The sequence below is a fragment of the Plectropomus leopardus genome, chromosome 2 (assembly GCF_008729295.1).
Source record: "Plectropomus leopardus isolate mb chromosome 2, YSFRI_Pleo_2.0, whole genome shotgun sequence".
In the NCBI taxonomy this organism is placed as follows: domain Eukaryota; kingdom Metazoa; phylum Chordata; class Actinopteri; order Perciformes; family Serranidae; genus Plectropomus; species Plectropomus leopardus.
Window position 1 is genome coordinate 4,095,298 of NC_056464.1, and position 23,048 is coordinate 4,118,345.

The 23,048-nt window shown below is 38.2% G+C and overlaps 1 protein-coding gene across 1 annotated transcript in view; it reads left to right on the top strand.

The window, feature by feature from the left end:
* Nucleotides 1-23,048, top strand: part of cadpsa (Ca2+-dependent activator protein for secretion a) — a 200,869-nt gene that overhangs the window by 137,324 nt on the left and 40,497 nt on the right. Inside the window, 6 exon segments of the mRNA XM_042495019.1 lie at nt 2,181-2,337; nt 11,421-11,562; nt 13,154-13,288; nt 19,657-19,812; nt 20,925-21,072; nt 22,343-22,357. Of these exon segments, the coding sequence (XP_042350953.1) occupies nt 2,181-2,337; nt 11,421-11,562; nt 13,154-13,288; nt 19,657-19,812; nt 20,925-21,072; nt 22,343-22,357 (753 nt within the window).

Below are 23,048 nucleotides of genomic sequence, written 5' to 3' on the forward strand. Positions count from 1 at the left end.
CTTGGGCACACACAATGGAGGAAATGTGAGGCATGCTTTGTGCGATGACAAATGATGTGATCACCGCCCTTGCATTTCGATGAAATGCACTATGCTGATGCTCATTAATGTGAGCACATCGGTGAACCAGGCTAACCAGCGTTAGACTCCAACCCTGGCAAATATTTGATTAAATTACTTTTTTGGGGTCAATTCACAATGAAACCACATTCAAAACGTATTATAATTTAAAACAATTTACCTCGATTAATTTTTTGACTCTAAAGCTGGTTATTGCTTATCCTATTTACTAGCCCCATTTTGTGCCCCTCATGTGATCACCCATTTTAACTTCAAGGCTTTCTACTTTACTACATGTAACTTATACAAATGATCTAGTATTTGGTCAAAAAATGGGGAGTTAAACTGCAGCAAGTTGTTTAGCGGCGCTTGTATGTTGATAACCATCTAAGATTCTTCTGTCCTACCTCGATAAACAAATATTCCTCCTGCTGTACAATGAGTTTCATTTGGGGCATTTCAAAGCAAAATGGTGACAGAAAAGTAGGTCTACTAATTGCCTAAACAAAGACGGCAACTGGACGGGTAACCAGACAGGGTGTATTATGAGTTGTGGATATAGTGTCATTAGATGTTCAATCATGCCATGACAAGTTGCTCAACGAGAACATAATGCAAAAGGTTCTTGACCTCTGATATATGAGTGTTTGTCTTTCTAGCTAAGCAGGCTAATTTTCCACCCACTCACACAAATGACATGGAAAAAAACAACCCATTCTCATTCCTGGGGCTTAAAATATGGCAGCCTGGTCAGTGGCCCTGTCGGGGTCTGTATAGCCTCATTCCCACAAAAAAATCAGGTTCAGTTCAGTTTGTTAATCATTAGACATTGCCAATTACATTTTTGAGTTTCCATTGTCAAAAGGCAGAAAGCGTGCAACTCCCAACCAGACAGCTAGAACTGAGAAAGCCTCTCTGATTAAAACATCTTCAAAAAACTCAAGCAGGTCCAGTTGCCTATAAAGCATTTAGAAATTATATTTACATGAAACCAAGCAGGTTAAAGCTAAATTCATGTCACTGCTGTTTCTTGCGGTGGGATGGACTAACTTTGGGAGTTGTTTTGTGTCCTCTGAAATGTCACTGTCAGAAATGGAACTGGAATGGAAAATCTCTCTGTTTATAAATGGAAATACAACTAATGAAACTAGTTCATATTCTAAATCTTTGCACACTGCAGTGGATTGGTTTGCACTGACAGCAGAACGTTGAAAGAAGAGTTCCTAGAGTTGTTAAGGTTTAAGAAACATCCTGAAGCATCTTTTAAGTTTTACCTCTTGCTTCTCAAATGTCCAAATGATGATCACATGACTGGGCACTTCGTAGATATACCTTCTTGCAAACTATCTCACCTACTACCCAATGCTACGAGCTCCCATGGCAAGTGCATGCACCCACCCCTCCATCCCCTCCACCACCGCCACGTAAGCCCATGGGTACATTCACATTACAGTGTTGACAGCTTGATGTGAATGAGCAAACACCATGGTTCCTCAGGGGTCCCTCTTAAGAGGCCCGGCAAGAGTGGAGGTGCATGGAGGAAAAGCGAGTGTTTTTGATGTGCATGAGAGAGCCCGGTCCCTAACAGTCACTCCACTGCGTCTATTTGATGGGGAGATATGAGCACGACGCAGCTCGCTAGCTCTTTTCTTCTGATTGACTCACTGAAGGAGCTGCGGGTGAGTGTTTAAGTAGCTCCCTGCCATGCCTGTCAAGGAGCTGCTGCTGTTTCCTCTGTGGGCCAACAGAAAAGTGTGTGATTTTTTTCCGTGCACAAGCGCTGTGTTTTTCCGCTCTGAGTTGTGAAGAATGCTTCCCCGGGGATCGCGCAGTGGCAACAACTTGATTTCATATGGTGAAAAGTGAGAGACAGAGCGAAAGAGAGAGACAAGAACATTTGCAATAGATCAGTGGAGTTGCATTACATTGTCAGCCGTTATGGTAAATGAGATTCAAATTGTTAACTGTAAATTCCAATCAGGTGTCCATAGAGAGCACATATATGTCCCTTCTCTGTATCTAATTTGTCTTTTTTCTTTCACTTTCAACCTGTTGCTTTTCTTCCACTTTCTGTATTCTGTCTCCCTTTCCTTTCTGTCTTTCTGTTTTTCCACCTGAAGGCCTTTGCGTGGTGGTCGGACCTGATGGTGGAGCACGCCGAGACCTTCCTGTGTCTCTACTCAGCTGACATGGACGCAGCTCTTGAAGTGCAGCCGCCCGACAGCTGGGACAGTTTCCCCCTCTTCCAACTGCTCAACGACTTCCTGAGAATGGACTGTGAGTGAGAAGTTATTAAAAAAGAAAACACATTCAGCTGTGAGCATTGGGACTGAAGTAGCTGAATGTGCAGTTGGTCTAGTAGGGGGTACTGTAGAGGGTTGATCAGTGAAGAAGTGGTCACACACTGGGGATGTAGGCCTGATGAAGGGCAAAATGGAAAGTCAGAATATCCACCCACCCAGTTAATTGTGAGAAAATAATTTAGTATATATCATGTAATTTAAAATCACATACATTACATGAACTCAGCTATATGCAGATTCAGAAATGCGGCGACCAATATGCACAAACCCAGAAAAATAGATGGAACAGAGGACCTCAGGAAGAGCAGCAGAGGATGATGAGGGATCTCTCTTTCAGGGCGGACAGACGTGCAATAGATGTCGTAAATAACAATTAAATTACAATAATGACAAAAGGGAGAGAGAAAGAGAGAGGGGAAGAAAAGGGGAGAGAGGGGGAGAGATGCAACAGAAATAATGGTAACAATAGCATGTCATATTACAATAGTGATAGGAGTAAAATTACTAAATGCACTCTATGATAGCATGTGATGTTATGTGCAAATACTGTGGGTGTTGATAAAAGTCCCATGCGTATATTAATAGTGGAGGCATGACTCATAATAATGGCAGTAGAAGGTCGCGTCAGGCATGATCATGGCATCGGCGTAATTAGGACCTACAACACAGGCGTGGCTTCAGACAGGACCACAGCAATGGCAAAACCAAGACCACAATCAGGGCAAGCCAGGAGACAGTATCAGTGCAGCCACAGCACGAGCACGACCAAAGGTTGTCACCACGATCAGGCACAGCCAAGATTGCAGCCAGGATCCGGGAAAACTAGGAAACAAGGGAGCAGGAATGCTCCGGAGTGGCAACGGAGTTAGCGTAATGCAGTAAATGAAGGGATGAAGGGAGCAAGAGAAGGAAAAAGAAGCTCAGTGTATCATAGAAAGTCCCCCGGCAGATTAAACCTGTCAGCCTAACTATGGGCTGGTCCAGGCAACCTGAGCCAGCCCTAATTATAAACTTTATCAAAGAGGAAGGTCTTAAGTCTACCCTTAAAAGTGGAAACGGTGTCTGCCTCCCTGACTGAAACTGGAAGATGGTACCATAAAAGAGTAGCGTGGTAACTGAAGGCTCTGGCTCCCATCTTACTTTTGGAGACTTTGGGAACCACAAGTAACCCTGTGTTTTTAAAGCACAGTGATCTTGACGGTTGGTAGGGACCTATGAGCTGTGACAGATAGGATGGAGCCTGACAATTTCTAGCTTCGCAAGTAAGGAGGAGGATTTTAAATTCAATTCTGGACTTTACAGGGAGCCAGTGCAAAGAAGCGAAAACAGGAGAAATATGGTCCCTTTTTTTGGTTCCCACTTGGACACGTGCAGCAGCGTTCTGCACCAGTTGGAGATTTGTTGGGGCAACCAAATAATAGGGATTTACAGTAATCCAGCCTAGAGGTGACAAATGCATGTACTAATTTTTTGGCATCTGTTTGGGATAGGATATGTCTAATTTTTGCGATGTTACGCAAATGAAAGAAAGCAGGTGAGGTGTTTTTGGACCAAGAACAATAACCTCAGTTTTGTCTGAATTGAACATCAAGAAATTGTGGCTCATGCAGACTTTTATGTCCTTCAGACATGTTTGAAGTCTAGATTACTGATCAGTTCAGTTCAGTCATCTGGTTGCATAGATAGATACAGTTGCATCTCATCAGCATAACGACGACATGTTGCCTAGGGGAAGTATATATAAAGTGAAACAGATTAGTCCAAGCACAGAACCTTGTGGCACTCCGGAGCAGACCTCAGTATGCACGGAAGATTGATCGCTTAAACCAGGCTAGTGCCGTTCCTTTAAGGCCAATAAAGTGTTCCAGCCTGTGCAGTAAGATATGATGGTCGATGGTGTAAAATGCAACACTGAGATCTAATATGATTTAAACAGAGACCAGACCTTTATCGGAGGCAATCAATAAGTCATTAGTAATTTTTACTACTGCCGTCTCTGTACTATGATGAACTCTGAAACCTGACTGAAAGTCCTTGATTAAACTATTATCTTGGAGAAGGTCACAAAGTTGATGAGCAACCACTTTCTCAAGGATTCTAGAAATAAAGGGGAGATTAGATATCGGTTTCCAGTTAGCTAAAATCTCAGGATCGAGAGTGGGATTCTTTAGAAGAGGTTTAATGACAGCTACTTCAAAGGACTGTGGTACATAGCCGTTAATATTTATTAGATTATCTCTAATAAAGAATTGTCAGTTAAGGTTAAAACTTCCTGAAGTAGCATAGTTGGGATGGGGTCTAACAGGCATGTTGATGGCTTGGATGCGGAAATCAAAGTAGAGAGTCGGTGAAGGTCAATGGGGGATAAACGATCCGAATAAATTCCAGGCCATGCTGCCATATCCAAGCTACCTGTGTCTGAGGTCGGGTCGGTGAAGGGCAAGAGGTGATGGCATGGCATAGGGCCTTTCTATATGTTTTAAGATTGTCTTGCCAGACTAAACGGGACTCTTCCAGGTTGAACGCCAAGTACCTGTGAGGAGGCAGCTGGGGTTGGTGGATAGGTCAAACAAACACAGGAATTTCCTCCAGGAAACTGGTGTTTGTTTCTGGTGTGAAACCAAGTGAAGTTTGAATTTTAGATCTGTCATTTTACTTTCACTACCTAAATTTACTTTAAGTCTGTAACGTGACAATGGAAAACCCTGTTTCTTTTCCTAAACACTAGTCTACATCACTTGTTAAGTCATTAAAATGACGACAACCAATCATGATTGTTTCCCTAAATCAAACCCATGTAACTGTATTCTCTAAATGTAGCATGTAACTTAACGTTGAGTATGTAACATGACAACACCCAAATCTTGATTGTTTCCTAAACTGAACCTACATTATATAACTTAATTTTTCTAAACCTAACCTATGTAACTTTATTTTCCTAAACCTAATCTACGTAACTTTATTTTTCTAAACTTGGCCTACGTCACTTTACTTTTTTTATACCTAACCTACTCAACTTTATGTTTGGGAACCTAACCTCTGTAACTTTATTTTTCTAGATCTAACCTTAGTTACTTTTTTCTCCTAAACTTAACCTATGTAACGTAATGTTAAGTCAGGGTTTCTTACACATTTATTGGCTGCCACAAATCCAAGATTTTTAGAGCTGGACCGTTTATTCAGAGCACTCTTGGAATATTACATTTTTTGGATGTTTATAGCACACTCAGGGCAGAGACGGCGTAGCAGAATGTCAGTTCATTCTTCTGGGTCTAAAAGGTTGCTGTCACAACAGCTGCTCCTCTCATCCTTAAATGTGGTCTGATCAGCTGTTAATTTGGAGGACACAGAATGATACTACAAATACTCATTAAACTATATCCATAATTATTACAATAATATATTGAAAATTCTGTCACAAATTATTATTATTTTTAAGCACCCTTTTTTTCAGTAATTTCGTTGTTTGTTTGTTTTTCGTTTCATTTCTATTATTTTCTTTTTTTCCAAATTTCTTGTTAAATTTGCTAAGTGCCTTCTTCCCATGTTTTTAAAAAAACGTCAGGCCGTTTTGCTTAGATTTTAAAGGGACATTACACAGAAATGTTTCCGCAGTCAGTTCTTTTGACATTTTTAGCATCCAGCTCTATTATTACGATCAATCGCAAAATAAAGACCATTCCTAATAAAGGTTTACAGCTGTTGTTCCCTTTGCACTACAATCTCCCAGAAACACCTCTCAAATGTCTCTGAAATCATTGCTGTCAACGTGAGATGTCTAGTTTTAGCCTGGAGAAGTTTACTTACAGTATTGAACTGCATGTGTGTGTGTGTGTGTGTGTGTGTGTGTGTGTGTGTGTCTAAACAGGACCACGAGTGTCTAATTGAAGATAATAGTCAGGTCTTGATGGTGGTTGCTGCAGGCCAGCCATGTCTCTAATGAACTGCATGCACTTGCCTGCAGGAGCTCTGTGGAGCTGTCCATGGTCCTGTAAAGGAAACACTTCAGTGTTCATAATGCAGACTCAGTCTGCGGGGCGCTAATTGTGCCTGAGGAATGCTTCCCCTTTTCGGTGTATCAGTCAGGAGTCAAGGAGAAGGCAGAGCGCGGTCCACTCATTCAGCTGAACAAAAACGACTGCAAATAGCTTGTTATGCTCACTTAGTAGTGTCATCAAATTGGCCACCTTCTCATTTGAACATATCTTGGCAATAGCAGTACATTGCAGTGGACATAGCTACACCAACCAACAGTTAACAGAGAGAAGGGTATTGTGCAGTGCTGGCAATAACACAGTGGCTATAACAGACCCCTGCTGTCTGTGTCAGTATCCATGTGTGCTACAAATTGAGTATAATTCGGTCAGATGGACTCTAGGTTGCAGGATATGGACAAATAATCCTGTCCTATCAGAGCGTAATGTTAATGTTTTTAAAACATACAAAAAAAAAACTGTAGTATTGCATACCTTTAATATTTATTTATTTATTTACTTGTGCAATTTGATCCCAATTAGTTGCTACCAGGGTAGTAACTTTTCTTCCTGGGGTCCAAGCATAAAAATATATACATAACACACAAAGACATAAATATTACTCTAAAGCAAAACCCATATACCCATCCCAAACCCTATCAAATCCAATGTATTTTAGTCTGAGTGCAATATCCCAAGACATTAAATAAAATGATAATAATAATAATAATACATTGAAAAATAAGGATATACAATGATGATAGTAGTATGCATAATAAATTGAGAAACCAAAATGAAATGAAAAATAATAAAACTCTGCTTCCTTAGTAATAGAAACCATAGAGTTGCTCAATAACATATATTTAACCAAAGAAAAACAAAATCCCAAAGAAGATCCACACCAGAATAACAGTGAGACCAAGAGAGATGCAGTCTCACTGTCATACTCCAGAGTACAGTGTACAGGTCATACTTCCACTAGTACCAATATTATGTTCCTTCACTAGAAGGAACATAATATTAATGCATGTCTTGTATTTTGCTTCGAGACATAATGATATTATTTTCTTTATCAGCAAATTTTGATCTTTCTGCTAAACAATTCAAAACCCTTACACTGACTTAAACTGATACAGGTAATGTTATTCTTTATTTTTTAATGTCCACAAATCTCATGAAAAACACAAAACCATCCATGTGTTATTCTCTCTTATAATGCTTTATGACCTCCTCTCCCTACAAACATGGCAGTGCAATGTGGCGGAGTCCATCAACGAGGACCTGCTGCTCATGTAGATATAAACGTCTCATTCTAAGATAACAAAAACACAACAGTTATTACTTTCAGGGGATTTTGCACTTAAGAAAACATACTTATTAAATTCAGTTCCACTTGCATATTCCATAATGCATCTCAATAATGTCTCGCATGTGACCTATCCTGCCGCGTAAATGTTAATGTCTTTCAAACTACACTCCCTCAGTTTGTTTTTATTTCATGAATGGGTGGAGTGGTGGCTCTGCTTTTTTAGATAGAGGTTGCAGTTGACTTGATTCTTAATTTGTGCCTTGGAAAAATCCTACGGTTAGAGTGTATATTAAAGTGTAACTGTCCTCATGTCTTGATCATTTGTAATTTTGTCTATTCAAAAACAATGCTCATGCTCAATCTCATGTTCAAAGTGTGCTAATTAGTGAAATTGGCCAATGAGCTTTCTTACTGAAAAAATACCTATGTAAACCTGACAACACAATCCTCCCTCCACATAACAGCCCTTGAACATTATAAACATTTCTACAGATTAGGAATATTGATTTTGATTTGTCATATCTAATCATTTAAGTTTATTCTCCACCTTTAGTGTAAAAGGGTGACTTTCCGGTGTAATGAGCTTTCAGCTGTTCAAATTCAGAACATGTGATGATCCCTGAGCCAGGTCCATTCACTGAACGATGACGGCAAGATGCAATTTGATTTTAATGTGGATAATTTTCTGCATGTCTTACAATTAAAGAACTGAGATAAGAAGATATATCAGTTGAGGTAATGTCAACAAACAGCATTTATTTAATTAAATCATTTGATGACAGGGATGCATGTTCTTTGTTGATTTTGCACCATCGGGTGAGGTTGCCAGGTTATCACAGGCCTAACACATAGAGAAAAAACCTTCATGAACAACTTGAAAATCAAAATCAAATGTCAGTATGACAACATCCAAGGCCCAAGTGTTTGTGTATAGCTATAAAATAACATAAACCTGCATCTGTCAACCCATCCATCATGCTTTGCAATGCTGCTCTTTCTTGTCCACTTCATATTCACATTGGGAGCTGAGCATTTGGGTGTCTGCACAGATAATAGTTTCAATCTCCTTAATATCAGCAATAAAATAGAAGTCCAAGCTGTAATTCCTGCGATAAAAGCAAAATGTTAAAAAAAAAAAAATGAACCCAGGTTTGTGTGTTGTTAGAGAACGTACCGCCATCTATCTGCATCCTATACAGCCTTTCCTTTACCTCTTTGTTTCTTCTTAGTTAAGTCTGCTGTAAGGTGAATGAGACCAAGTTATAACTGCCTAAATTTAAATAAACCACTGGAAAATCTAAATTTCTGATGCTTTTCTATGGAGGTCTACGAGCAGGATGTCAGAGAGCATCGTGTAGCTGCACGTGATTGGTTCGTGACATTCAGGGGCGGGCCTTAGTCATAGGTCAATTTTGTGACAGTGATGTCAGTTTATTATATTTTTTAGCAGGATACATAGGGGTTGGTGCATTTTGAGCATATCTGAATATTAATTATTCTGCAATAAATACAAGGACACTATATACAAACAAGCTCACCATGCCCATTTGCCATCTTTCCTTTTCTAATTACTATCCTCAAACAAAACAGCAGTATTACTGTGTAGCACAGTACTGTGAGAGGGTCCGTCTGCAACATAGGATCCAGCAGAGCCCCCACTGCCCGCACAGCGTAACAAGCATGCACTTTAGTAAAGCGTATCATCATGGGGGCATCTTTTCCACAGAAGGTCATCTGCTCTGTTGCCCCACAGCGGTGCACTTATGTAGCAGTAAATAGCCTTAGCACTAGACAGGCGCCAAAGTCGGCCTGCCATTCGAGGAGTTAATGAGGTCTAAAGCAGTGGTAGCTGGGCCGCGGCGAGCCCTGCGAACACACTCCTGGACACAACACATCCAAGTGGACAGCAGCCGCTCAAGTGGCTAATTGGGAGAGTGGTAATCAGGGAACACAACAAACATCGCACCTACTGTGTATCATCGACCTTGACTCCAGTGCCAACACACACAAACACAAACACATACATGCTCAGAGGGGGAGAGAAAAACAAAGGGAGAGAGAGGGAGAGCAAAAGCAGACGCACTGCATGGAGCCGTGAGGCATCACATTAGCACACACTGGCCTCCATTTTATCTCCTGTGGTCTTTGTCAATGTTGCCTTTTTACCAGTTGGGAGCCGGCGGAGACTGGGGGAAATGTGTGTGACGGGTTGGATTTAGAAATACCCCGAGACTCTACCCCAAATCTCTACAAAGATTGGAAAGTGGATGTGCTGTGTCATACCTGCTAAGGAAGTGTCAGTATTAGCCAATAAAAACCTGCCTCACCTGTCATTGTTCTTTATCACCATCTAGGACAGAGCTTTTCTGTTTTACATCTCGCTGCCCTTCAGATTTGTCTTGTAATCCAACATGAACATAAACACAAAAACGTGTAAAAAGCCCCTTGGGGTCATAAATAAACACACAGAACAGGAGTGAAACATTAATTGTTACGCTGGGTTAATAGATATCTGTTCAGTCAAGCGCACATGAGACAGCATTATGGATTTTTGTTGGCATTTTCATGTGTTCATAATGCTGCACATGAAAAAGCTGAACATAAGAATTTGGGTTGAACTGAAGCTGTTTTCCTATTTCCTGTTCCTTTTAATCTTGTGCACAATGCACATCCTGCTCATGGTTTCAAATGCTTTCAACAATCAACAGGTGGCAGTAACACGCTAAGAAACATAGCAATGCACTGACAGCGACAGCGAAGAGGAAGATTTGCAGATAACTAGCAATGCGGACTGGGTTTTTTAAAACCTGACTCAACCCGGCCTGCTATGAGAGCCAACCCGTCATGCCCAACCCATACACATGTGCATTAATCAATGATCTGAACCCAAACCCAAACTGCAAACCCTGGAGCTCAAAGTTTCTGGTAATAACCTACGAACTCTTGCCTATATTGTATGTCATTTCCAGTAAATATTACAATTTAAAACGTGTGTTTTCTGTTTCAATAAGTACAAAGGACAATTAAACAGCAAGACTACATGTTAAGGCTATGATCTCAAGCGCACAACCTACATAACCTACAGTGTTTGTTTACATGAGGGCACAGCTGATTGGTGCAGTGGTTTGTTTACATGAGCACACAGCTGATCAGCTGATCTTTCTAGATAATCGCATCAAGTTACTTATAGTTCGTTTTAAAGGGGCTCTCATTATAAAACAGTCATTATACCACATTAAGTTATTGTGCCTACATGTCCTCTGAAATTTTCGTACTTTCCAGTTATGCAGTCGAAATTACAACAGAAAAAAGCAACAAACATGAACACTAGAAGTACATGGGGTTTTTTTTGTGGCTGATGTTCACGAAAAGCAAGTATCACAGAGCTCCTTAGCAGAACAAAGAATCAGGAATGTAGATGGTATTTTAATTTGTTTTTTAAGCTCAAACAACATTATAATCAGCTAATATTTTCTTAAATAGCTAGCTAATGCATATAATAACATGTGCAACTACTAAAAGTAAATCAATAGGACAATATATAATTTTTTTACCATCAGTTGTTGACACTGTTTCCATATTTTCTGCTGCCCTGAAACATCACACAAACATCACAACTTGACTTTGGAGGGCCGTTCATGTGCTCGTAACTTGTAAATATGGTAAACATGATATATCCGAGGAGCATGTAAAGGCAGCATAAGCATTGTCTACTTGGAGCTTAGCTTTTCTTTGTCATTTCCATGCTTTAATTCCTCTGTTCCATGCCCTCAGATAACATGTGCAATGGGAAGTTTCACAAACACCTGCAGGACCTGTACGCCCCCCTAGTGGTGCGATACGTGGACCTTATGGAGTCCTCCATCGCCCAGTCCATTCACAGAGGCTTTGAAAGGGAATCCTGGGAACCTGTCAAGTAAGGATGCCTTCATTTACTCTTCTTTAGCTGCATTACAGATGTGCTGTGTAGGATTAAGTCAAACATCTGTGTACAGATTTAGTTTTGGTTTGGACTCCCCAAATGCTCTGGGCGAGTCTTTTGAAAGTGAGTGAAGGGAAACTGGTAGGCAATTATCAGATGGCCTAAACTTAAAGAAACATTTCCAATAATAATATATTTAACACTTAGAAACCTGGATTGACACCACCTTTCTTGTGCTTTGTTCAGAGGCTTTACGCAAATATTGAAATATATACTGGGTTTGATTTCTTTTAAAAACTTGAGAAAAGAGGCAATGAACAACAGCTCAGTTCAATTCAATTCAATTCAATTCAGTTCAGTTCAGTTCAGTTCAGTTCAGTTCAGTTCAGTTCAGTTCAGTTCAAACAACTTTATTAATCCCGCTAGGGGCAATTAGTTAAGAGCAGCATGTTAAAACTACAAATACATGCAAAAAAACACATGTAACAGCATTCATAATATACAACCATGCTATTGCACCAGGAACAAAGGAACAGGGGATAAGAATAAAGTGCAAGTAGTTGATATAATAAGCAATAGCAGTGCAATATTAATCATACAGTATACAGCTGAAGGGTCAAAAGATTTCTTATGGCAGTTTGTTTTGCAAGCAGGTAATACGTAGACACCCTGATGGCAACAGAGAAACTTCACCTTCAAAGGCAGGTTAAAAAAAATTATTTGATTTAGGATTATTTTTTTAAAAGCCAGGGAAAAATTGTCCAGAAAACTACATGTATAATTGTCACACTCATATATTTAAAATTATGCTACAGCATTATTATTACATTTGAAGAGCTCTATTCCAGGTCATCTAGGTTCCTATCTCAGTGAGTGAGTGGAAAAGAGAGCTTTATCTATGTTTCCTTGGCATGTTTACGTTACGAATTCTGGACCATCATAAAACTCTGACACACTTCAAATACCAGCCAGCACGCTGTGTTTTTATTTATTCATTACGTATTTATTTATTTATTTTTGTTTCAGCACCATGGATAGCACCATAGTAGGCAAGAGAGGAGGGGAGAAAAAAATTTTTACCTTTCCTCCCAGGGCTTCCGAAAAAAACTTGAAACATAATGAAACATTTCTTCATATGACAGGTACACACGTAATGTAACTGGGGTTTGCAGAAATGTACATTGGTAACATTTATTTTGGCAACTGGGTTGCACATACTGCCACTGAGGAGCAACACTTTCCATCCTTTTATCACTCCTCCGTTTCTACTCTGTGTTGCAATTGTGGAACATTGTGTTTTGCAACACCACACCTGAATTTCAAATTTTCTGCTTGCAATTTTCCAGAACTATATACTTAAATACATACTTAGTACATAAATATATATATACATACATACATACATACATACGTACTAGATGTCCATATGTAATACAGAATAAGCTACTAAATTACAATTTTGTTTTGTATAACAAAATCAAAGAGTGTATTTTTAACTGAAGTGTGTGTTTTTATGACTCATTTGCATCAGCTTTGACATAGAATCTCTGTTTTCTGTCTGCCGTGATTCTGTTTCTCTCCACAGGAGTATAACGAACACTCTGCCCAATGTCAACCTCCAAATGCCCAAAGTACAAAATCTAACAGTGCCAAGTGTTAACCTCCCACAAATGCCCAGCTTTTCTCCACCTGACTGGATGACAGCTAATAATGACTCAGAGTGTGTATCAGCCTTGTACAGCCTGAAACATACACACATGTCTTTGGCATGAACGTGGCATCTGACATATGACCCCAGATATATAACTATTATATCTATTACTTTTAAATAACGTACATTTATTTAGAAAAATTACCAAAAAAACGAATTCTTGAAATACTATGAAATACTATACTAAAAATGCCAAATACCAACTAATGTAAAATACTATGCAGTTTTGTGCATTAAAATTAAAATCAACATCACCTTGTGACAAAGAAGACAACTTCTTTGTCACATGGTTTTTACTGTAAATCAGTCAAATTTGTTTAGCATCTATGAAACATATTTTTATTCCTTCATGCAGATGAATGCCATGGTTGGAAGTATTATGTTTTCAGGATGACTGTCAGGCCCTTTCTTGTGGACATCTCAAAAATGCCTTCAGGGGATTTTTTTTTTTTTTTAAGTTTGACACAAGTGTACACTAGGACTCAAGGATGAACTGATTCGATTTTGGCAGTTAAAGGTCAAGGTCTCTGTCACCTGTCTGACCTCCGCCTATTCCTTTCTCATGAATGCAATATCTCAAGAAAATCTTGAGGGAATTTCTTCAAATTTGGCACTAATATCCACCTTGACTCACAGAAAAACTCAAGGATTAACTGATTAGGTTTTGGTGGTCAAAGGTCAAAGTCTTGGTCGCTATGACCTTGCACCCATCTGATCCTTGTGATTGCGATATCCCATGAGGGATTTTTTTCAAATTTGGCACGAACATCCACATTGAGTCACAGATGAAGTGATTAAAATTTAATGGTCATAGGTCAAAGGTCAAGGTCATTGTGTCCTCATCTGTTTCATTTTCATGAAGGTGGTATCTCAAGAACACTTTAAGGGGTTGGCTGATTAGACTTTGGTGGTCAAAGGTCATGGTCACTGTGACCTCACAAAACAAATAATGGCTATAACTCTAGAATTCCTTTGCTAATCATTTACACAAATATGTTTATTAGGGTAAAATGATAAAGTGATGACAATCCATTCAGAAGGTACATCAAATGTAATGCAAAACCAATTTTCTGGCCAGTATTAAATGCCATAACTCAGGAACAGAAGGGGAGACATTTGGTCAGATACTGAATAAGTGACACTTGTCTTGGGTGTCCACCTTGACACTGTGATGATTTTAAAAAATATAGTCACTAAGTAAAAACAAGGCACTATAGTAAAATAACTATTCAGAGCTCAGACTGAATATAATCTGTATGCAGACCTTTCCAAAAAGTACATTCTATACTTTTTTAAAGAGAGACAAAAGGAAGAGGCATAGAAGCATAAAATATACAATTATAATTTCAGGAAAATGTTAATAGAATGAGCATTTTAGTGTGTTTAGCATTAGCATTTAGTCATTTTAAAGTAAATACACAATTTTCTTTATTGGTATAATCAATTAATATTCTTTATTTGCTTGAACAATGTGTTATAGCTGCTGATTTCACTGAGGGTTTTTCTGTTAATATGTGTGTGACCTTGTGAGAGCTATCATTAAAAGCACTCAGCATATCTCTGCAAACACTTTGCACATCATCTATAGCACTTTGAAAACTTAAGCAGAACACACCACTAGCGAGGATCAGAGGTGTAAAGCTCCGTCATAACATCCTGCAGAGTGTGACGCCATCGCTGTAACACATCCATCCCTATTCCCTCATCAGGAATCACGGGCTACATATTCTAAAATACCAGCCCTTAAATTTATTGTTTAAAAAAAAAAAAGAAAGATACGAGTTGTATTTCAGCCTTAACTCTATATTTAGCAACTTCCCAAAGATAAGGTGCCAACAGAGATAGAAGACTAATTTGTTCTTCTAAGATCAGGAGAGTTGTAATAAAAACTTGTTATCCAAAAGGACCCGTGGAGGCAAGCTGAGGAGTGTTTATATTAATATTAAAGCATAGAGCTGTGGCAGCTTGTTGCTGATGGTAAGGTTTAACTCTTGGGGAGTGTTTGGGCAGTTTATTTTTTGATACTTTTGCATATATACAGCATACATTTTGGCAAGATTGTATATTTTTGTTTAATCTTTGTATTTCCAGTTCAGCTTCTAAAATAAGTCTAAAATACACTGTAGAAACTTTATTGTTGCATTCATACTGATATGTGCAAAAAATGTGCCATTGAAACCCATTCAAACTGCAGTTTTTGATCCCACAGTTATCAAAGCATAAAAACACACATTTTATTATTTCTCGGCTTTTGCCTTGAAATTTGTAATTTGTACTATTTTCCACTTGATGGTAACTTTTTTTAACCATATTTGGCCTGTGGAGAAAATACATGCTATTTCCACTAGGTGCACTGTCACAATCAGTGTTGCTGCAAATCATAGACATATCTGAGGTTGTGATAAAAAAAAAAAAAATCTATTAAGCATGTAGTATATTGAAAATAATGTGTTTGTGTATTTTTTTCCATCTAAAAATAACATCAAAAAGCTAGCATTTAAATGGTTAAAATTCTGAAAATTAATAGATAGACTAGGGCTGATGTTGGTTTAAAAAATCAACTCAATAAAAGTAGAAAATAATATTAATAGATAAAACTTTTTAAAGAATGATTTTGAAAAGCACATGTTGTGCACAGTGCGATCCAAGTGTGTGTAATATTAAAGTGGGCCTTACAGGGTTAATACAGGCCCAAAGCCACGTTCATGGCACTGTCACGGCATGGTGTGTGTGGATGGATGGAGAGGGCAGTGATTTGAAAATGGAATCTTAAGATTTTCTCTCCCACATATGTATTTCTTTATGGACTGAAAAGATGCAAAAATATAACAAGACAAAAAATACAAACCAAGGAGCAACTAAAAGAGAAACATGTATACTCTGCATGCTGCCTTCATGGATAACAATTGCTCTTTACATAAATGAAATAGGGTTATTGTTGTACATCAAAAGACATTTAAAAGTGAAAAAAAGTGTTTGTTTTTTTACGATTATTTTTTTGGCTTTTCATGCCTTTATTATAGCGCAGTTTTAGAGTGACAGGAAAGGTGGAGAGAGAAAGGAGATGACATGCAGCAAAGGGCTACAAGCCAGAATCAAATTCAGGCCGCTGCAAAGGCCTACATGGGGATGCCAGCTAATCGAAAACAAGAATCCCCAGTGGTGACGGTTTAATTGTCAGTAAACACCGGTTTGTGACATAGTTCCTTTTAAAATCATCCTAAAATCTAAAGTAATATATCCTCCGATAATTACTTTGGCAGCATGTTTCAACAACTGCATTTTCACTGAAACTGAAACAAAAACTGCTGAAAATAAAAACAAAAGAACAGTCATGCCCTAAGTGGTGGCTTCTGTCCTGCTCATAGATTTGCATCTTATCATGTCCAAAAGTTCCCTCCACAGTTCCCTGATGTTGTAGTACCCTGATCCTGGCCTCTCTGTAATTGTTTGGAGTAGATGGCCCCTCGTGTCTGAATGTCTCCCTGCACTGTGCTTCAGTCTGCTGGGACTGGGTAGAGAAGGAAGTGATTCTCTAGATATACAATAGTGTCCAGCGGTAATAAGATACCAGCAGCTGCACTAGTCTTGTTAATCCCAGTCCTAGCAGTCCTCCACTTTACCTAATCACGCAAACCTATTTCCCAACTGACATTATCCCTTTTCTTGTGCACATTTTACAAGTATTTAAACATTTAAACCCTAAGCAAATTGGTTTGAATTCTTGTAAAAACTTGCCCCCCAAATTGTACAAATTGTATAAAAAAAATTGTACAAAAAAAAGGTGTCAATGAGAAAGGATGGACAGATAAAAAAATCTTCACAATATATGTATATATATAATTATGATACAGAATTAGTATTACTTTTTAAGCACCTTATTTTCTTTTTTTTTAACTTTCCTTTCCGTTTTTTTTTTCTTTTTTTGCAAATTTTGGAGTTAATTCTTTTTAAGTTGTACATTGCCTTCTTCCCATGTTGTCAAAATAAATCAAGCCAATTTGCTCGGGTTTCAAAGGGATCCCATGAAACCTGTAGTTTTAATGCAGCAAAAGTAACTTAATTTAACAAAAAATACAAATATCCTGAGAATGGATTTATTGATTTTTTTGGATGGACAGATAAAAAAATCTTCACATAACATCGCATGGTCCTTTGCTAATATTTGTCTTTGAAAATGATTTCTTGGGTGGGAACCCCAAACCTGCCCAGCTAAGAATGAGACATGTATCATTCCTTTCCTCTGGAGTCTGCTTTTGTTACCCATAAATGAAGTACACATTGCAAATATATACTATATATACTTTATTTTCTGAGCACACATTTAGAAGCTATTTCCGTTCTGTTATATGCCTCTGCTGTTTTCAAGAACACACACACGCACGCACACATTGCAAAGACGTGTAACCTGCACCCACACATTCACAGTCTAAGCCACTAATATTGCTTGGTGTGTAAATGACAGGATGGAATACATTTTCACCTTTCTCACAGTGCAGGGTGTATCGCGTGGCTCCTGCTTCCCCTCAGCAAAGACTGATTTAACTGCATGTGGTCTGCATACTGTACATGAAGCAGGGTGTCAAGGGACCATCTGAGCAGAGCTTTTTACATGTTTTGCAGTGGAGGAGTACAACTAAGAGAATTTATGAGATTACAGAAAAATTATGACTGACAAATATTCTATTGATTATTTCAAACAAAAATCATAAAAAATACTGCATTTTCTCTTCTTTTCTATATAAGATGAAAGAGTCCCTTTTTATTTCAGAATTAGGGTATAAATGCAAAACACAACCTATGCAATGAATGCATTTCTGGACATTCACAATGTCCCCTGCTGTTATCAAAACCGTTCACTTGGGACAGAGGAAGCTGCTATGGAAAGGTTTGCTTTAGCTAGAGAGGAAAGCAGAAAGGGCGAGTTTGAAGAACTAAGTTGGTTGTTTCCCACTTGTGAATGATAAGTTGGGTTCTCTCTTTGGCTCTTGTAATCATTTGGGCGAGCAGGGTTGCAAATGTGCTTGTCAGTGTGGTTTGGCCATGTAATTGTCATTAAGGAGTAATGTACCCTGGTATACCATAATACCTCGCCCAAGCCTAGTATCCGTATTAAATTTTTTTTTTTTCATTGCAAATGATACCTTTTGACCTGCTAATTGCTTAGAAGTATCTACCGTCGAGCCACCAGACTACAGAGCAGCTTCTTTGCATAGGCTGTGAGACTCATAAACTCCTCCTTCAACGCCAAAGAGCTGTAGCAGGGTTTAGAAACTAATTTTGATTTCTTTTTTTTAAAACTACATTCAAAGAGGAGGTAGTAGTTAGAGCAGGTCATCCACTTATTTGAAGATTGAAGGTTCAACCCTGGCTTCTCCAGTGCGGATGTCGAAGTATCATTGGGCAAGATACTGAAGCCCAAATTGCTCCCGATGGCTGTGCATTGGGTGTGTATGTATGTATGCGTATGTGCGTGTGTGTGTGTGTGTGTGTGTGTGCGTGCATGTGTGCGTGCGTGTGTGTGTGCATGTGTGTCAAGTCCACCTCTTTTTTCCACCAAATTGACGCGAGGACAACTCGATTCAAGGTTCCAACTCAAACTTTTATTTTATTTTTAGTTGGTTGGTCGTCTTGTTTGTTAGGTTGTAAACCTTTAAAGACAGAAAACAAAATCACCATCCAGCATAGAACCAAAAAGTTGGCACATTACCCATTTTCAATTAATTAATTATTTAAGCCTTAAATTGAATAAAGAATAATCAAGAAAAAGAGTAGTGTTTTAACATTTAACAGAATATATATGTTATATTTTTACTTTATTTAACTCAAAATTAAATATCTTCATAGCTTATTGGACAGAAAATCAAAGTGCGAAGCAAATAAACATTCTACAGACCATTGGCGTCTTTGGCCTGAATCCAAAGGTGGACTTGGGTCTCCTCTCCTTTGTCTCCTCTTGCTCCTTTCTCCTCTGTGTGTGTGTGTGACTGTTGAGCTTCCCCAGTCCTTCCCAGGTGCTCTAAATCAGAGTGCAATCAAGCACCCTCTTGCCTCTCACTGTTGCACTCTGGGAAGTGTAGTCCCATGTACTGAGACTCAGCTCAACAATGTGTGTGTGTGTGTGTGTGTGTGAATGGCTACTGAGTACCAGATGGCACCTTCACCTTGACCACAAGTGTGTAAATGTGTGTATGAATGTGACATTTAGTGAAAAAGCGCTTTTGGTAGTTGGAAGACTGGAACAGCCCTGTACGTACAACTGCAGGTCCATTTACCAAAGCAGCCACTGAAGCATTTGATTTAGAACCAACACTCCTGTTTTCCTGTTTCCAAAGCTCGTTACTCTGACATGCTGACTTGTGCTTGTGGCCCCGCAGCAATGGCTCGGGGACATCAGAGGATCTCTTCTGGAAGCTAGATGCTCTGCAGACCTTCATCAGAGATCTCCACTGGCCCGAGGAGGAGTTTGGAAAACATCTGGAGACCCGACTGAAGCTGATGTCCAGTGACATGATTGAATCATGTGTAAAACGGTGAGATGCTGTTTAAATACATCAATCATATCTATGCATTTAGTATTGATTTTGTTGTAAAGAGGGTTTTAAAAACAACAACAATGAGCTGGGAGGAGATACTGGGATCCAATGGGGGAGTGTGTCTTCCCCCTTAGGGAGTGTTTGATATTACGAGTTTTTCAGAATTCATTTTTTGATCATTTTGGCTGTGTTCATGCATATGGCATACATTTTGGCAAGATTTTGTTTAATGTTGGAATGTCCAGCTCAGCTCTAAAATACACTGATAAAGCAAATTTGTTACATTCATACTTATAAGTGCAAAAAAATGTGCCATTGAAACCCATTCAAACTGCAGTTTAAAGACATCAAAGCATAAAAACACACATTGTATTATTTCTGGGTGTCATTCTGGGCCTTTGCCTTTAAATTTGTCCATTTGACTGTTTTCCACCCGATGATGTGATTTTTTTTCATTTATTCATTTTTTTTTTTTACCATATTTGGCATTTGGCCTGTGGAGAAAATACATGCTGATTCCACTAGGTGCACTGTCAGAATCAATGTTGCTGCAAATCATTGACATATGCCAGGCTGTGATCATCAAAAAAATGGAAATATTAAAAAAAAATAACTAACCAACTACTGCATTAAAGGGTCAAAATCCTGAAAATTTATAAATATTTGATATTTATGATTAGGACTGATGTTGGTACAAAAATAAACTCAGTTTCCACATAAAAAGGGCAGTAGAAAACAAAATGAAACTTGTTTTCTGTATCAGTGAAATAACACATAGAACAAATCCACATTTCTTCTTCCATATTCATATCAACCATCTTTAAATTATATAAAGCATAATTCTCGCTACCATATTCATATTTTATCACCCTAAACGTTTGCAGTTTTGATTTATATAAATCTAGCTGATTGAACAGTGTGGTTCCTGGCATTGTGTGCAGATGGCTTTGAAACAGCATTTAGAGCTTCATGTTTGGGAATAGGATCGAGAGAAAGTGTAAATGCACATTTGATTTACTTTAGCTGGTGGGTGAGTTTGGGGACTGGTATTACCTCAGTATTTTTTAAATCCTGGCTGTGGCTCTTCACATTTCTGTCTTTGTCTAAAGGACACGGGCAGCGTTTGAGGCCAAGCTTCAGAAGAGTAGCCGGGCCACAGACTTCCGCGTGCCACAGTCCATCTGCACCATGTTCAACGTCATGGTGGATGCCAAGGCCCAGTCTGCCAAGCTGTGTGCCATGGACCTGGGACAGGAGGTAGGAGATGTTAAAAGAGATGTCCTTCAACAGAGTGGCAGCCCTGTTATCCCTATGAAACCTGAGCAAATGGACTTGATTTCTTTCAAAAACATGGAATTAAGGCAATTTACCAACTAATCAAGAAATGACCCAAATAATCAGAAAAACATTAATAAAAAAGTTACAAGAAAATTACCAGAACATTTTTTAGAAAAAAACAAACAAACAACAAAAAGTAAAAGGCATACAAACCAGGAAATGACTTCGGCTGAAACTGAAAAAATAATAAATATGGCTATATATGTGTCTGCGTGTTTTGATCATTTTAAAAATTATTTTCTCTCTTTTCTTCGTTTAAGCATTTTCTCATAATACCTTTTTTGGGTTTTTTTTGTTTTGTTTTGTTTTTTTAATTAAATCAAACCAATTTGCTCTGTTTTGGAAGTTTTTAATTGCTTGTGAAAGCTGTGTAAATGTGGCACAAGAAAACTTACTTTAATCCAGGTTTCATAAGGTTATGGGACAAATCATTTAATCTTATGCACTTTACCTGCATCTGACTCCTCGTGGACAGTTTTGCTGGTTTTTTTTTTTGTTTTTTTTAAAAAACATGGAAAGAAGGCAATGAGCAGCTTAACAAGAAATTAACCAAAAATTTGCAAAAAATAGAAAAAAATAATTGTAAAAAGTTACAAGAAAGTTACCTGAATTTTTTTTTAAAAAGGAAACTAATGAAAAATAAAAGAACAAAAACAGGAAATAACCCTCAAAAAGTGTTAAAGTAAAATAAAAACATATATATAAGCAAAAATATTAATATTATTTTTCTGTAAATTTTATTACATAGCTGTACTAATTATATTATGACTACTTATTATATTATGAATGGGCACAAATTATTTAAATTTTTTCTCAGAAATTGAAGAATATTTCATACCAAGCTGCTGACTGCCCCATGTTTTTGAAAAAAAAAAAAAAACAAACCTGTTTTCTCGTGTTTCAAAGGTTTAAATGCTTGTTAAAGGCATCACTGCACAAAAAAGGTGTCAAAGGGTTAAATCACAAACAGTTTAAAAATCATCATGCTCTGGAGCTGAATAAGAATAAATTATCTGTGTTTTTTGTGAATGGCCTTGGTGAATGGTCTTTTTTAAGTTATGTTTTTCTCTGTTTCTCCAGATTTCTTTCTTTGTCTTTGACTTCTTTTGCAGTAATTTTACATGTTTCATGTTGCCTCTGTCTCTCTCCTTGTCTGCTGCTTTTTTCTCTCCTCTCTGTCTTGTGAAAGTTTGGTAGAGACTGGGTAAGTGTGGCTACGAATTCAATTGAAATCTCACCCTCTAGTTCCCAAATGTATAATTAGTCATCAGTTTTCGCTGTCTGTCTTCCTCCACTTGAATTGTTTGGATTTCATTAGCATATGTGTAGATAGTATTGAATATACATGGAGTAGAAGTGAGAGATCTCATATTTCGCAGAAGCCCGAGACTGATACCAATTACTGACAGTGAATTAATTATTGCGAAGTCCTTCACTGCTCTGTTGGTGCTACAAGGCTAAACAAAAGGATTCCTCACAGTGATGCTGCGTCTGAGTTTCCATGACAGCAGCTCTTTAGCAGGAGCAATCAGCCCAAAGTCCTTCACTGGCCTCTGCTGTAAAAAAAGAACCATTCATTAACATGCAACCAAGACAAAGTGATAAAAAACAGACAGAAAGAAAAGCAGGTCAAAAAAGGCCCTAAACAATAAATAAATAAGCCTTATTAAAATATGAAACTCTGAAATCATAAGCAAATTGGCTTGATTAATTTCAAATCATGGGAGGAAGTTAATAAGTAAGGAAAGAATAAATTACCCCAAAATTAGCAAGAAATTAGTAATAAAAAATACATAAAAAGCAACAAAATGGTCTGGAAGGTCGGTGTATTGTTAATGCAATACACAAGACACGCTGTCACCCCTTTTCACTTGTTTGGTTGTGTGCTGCTTTTG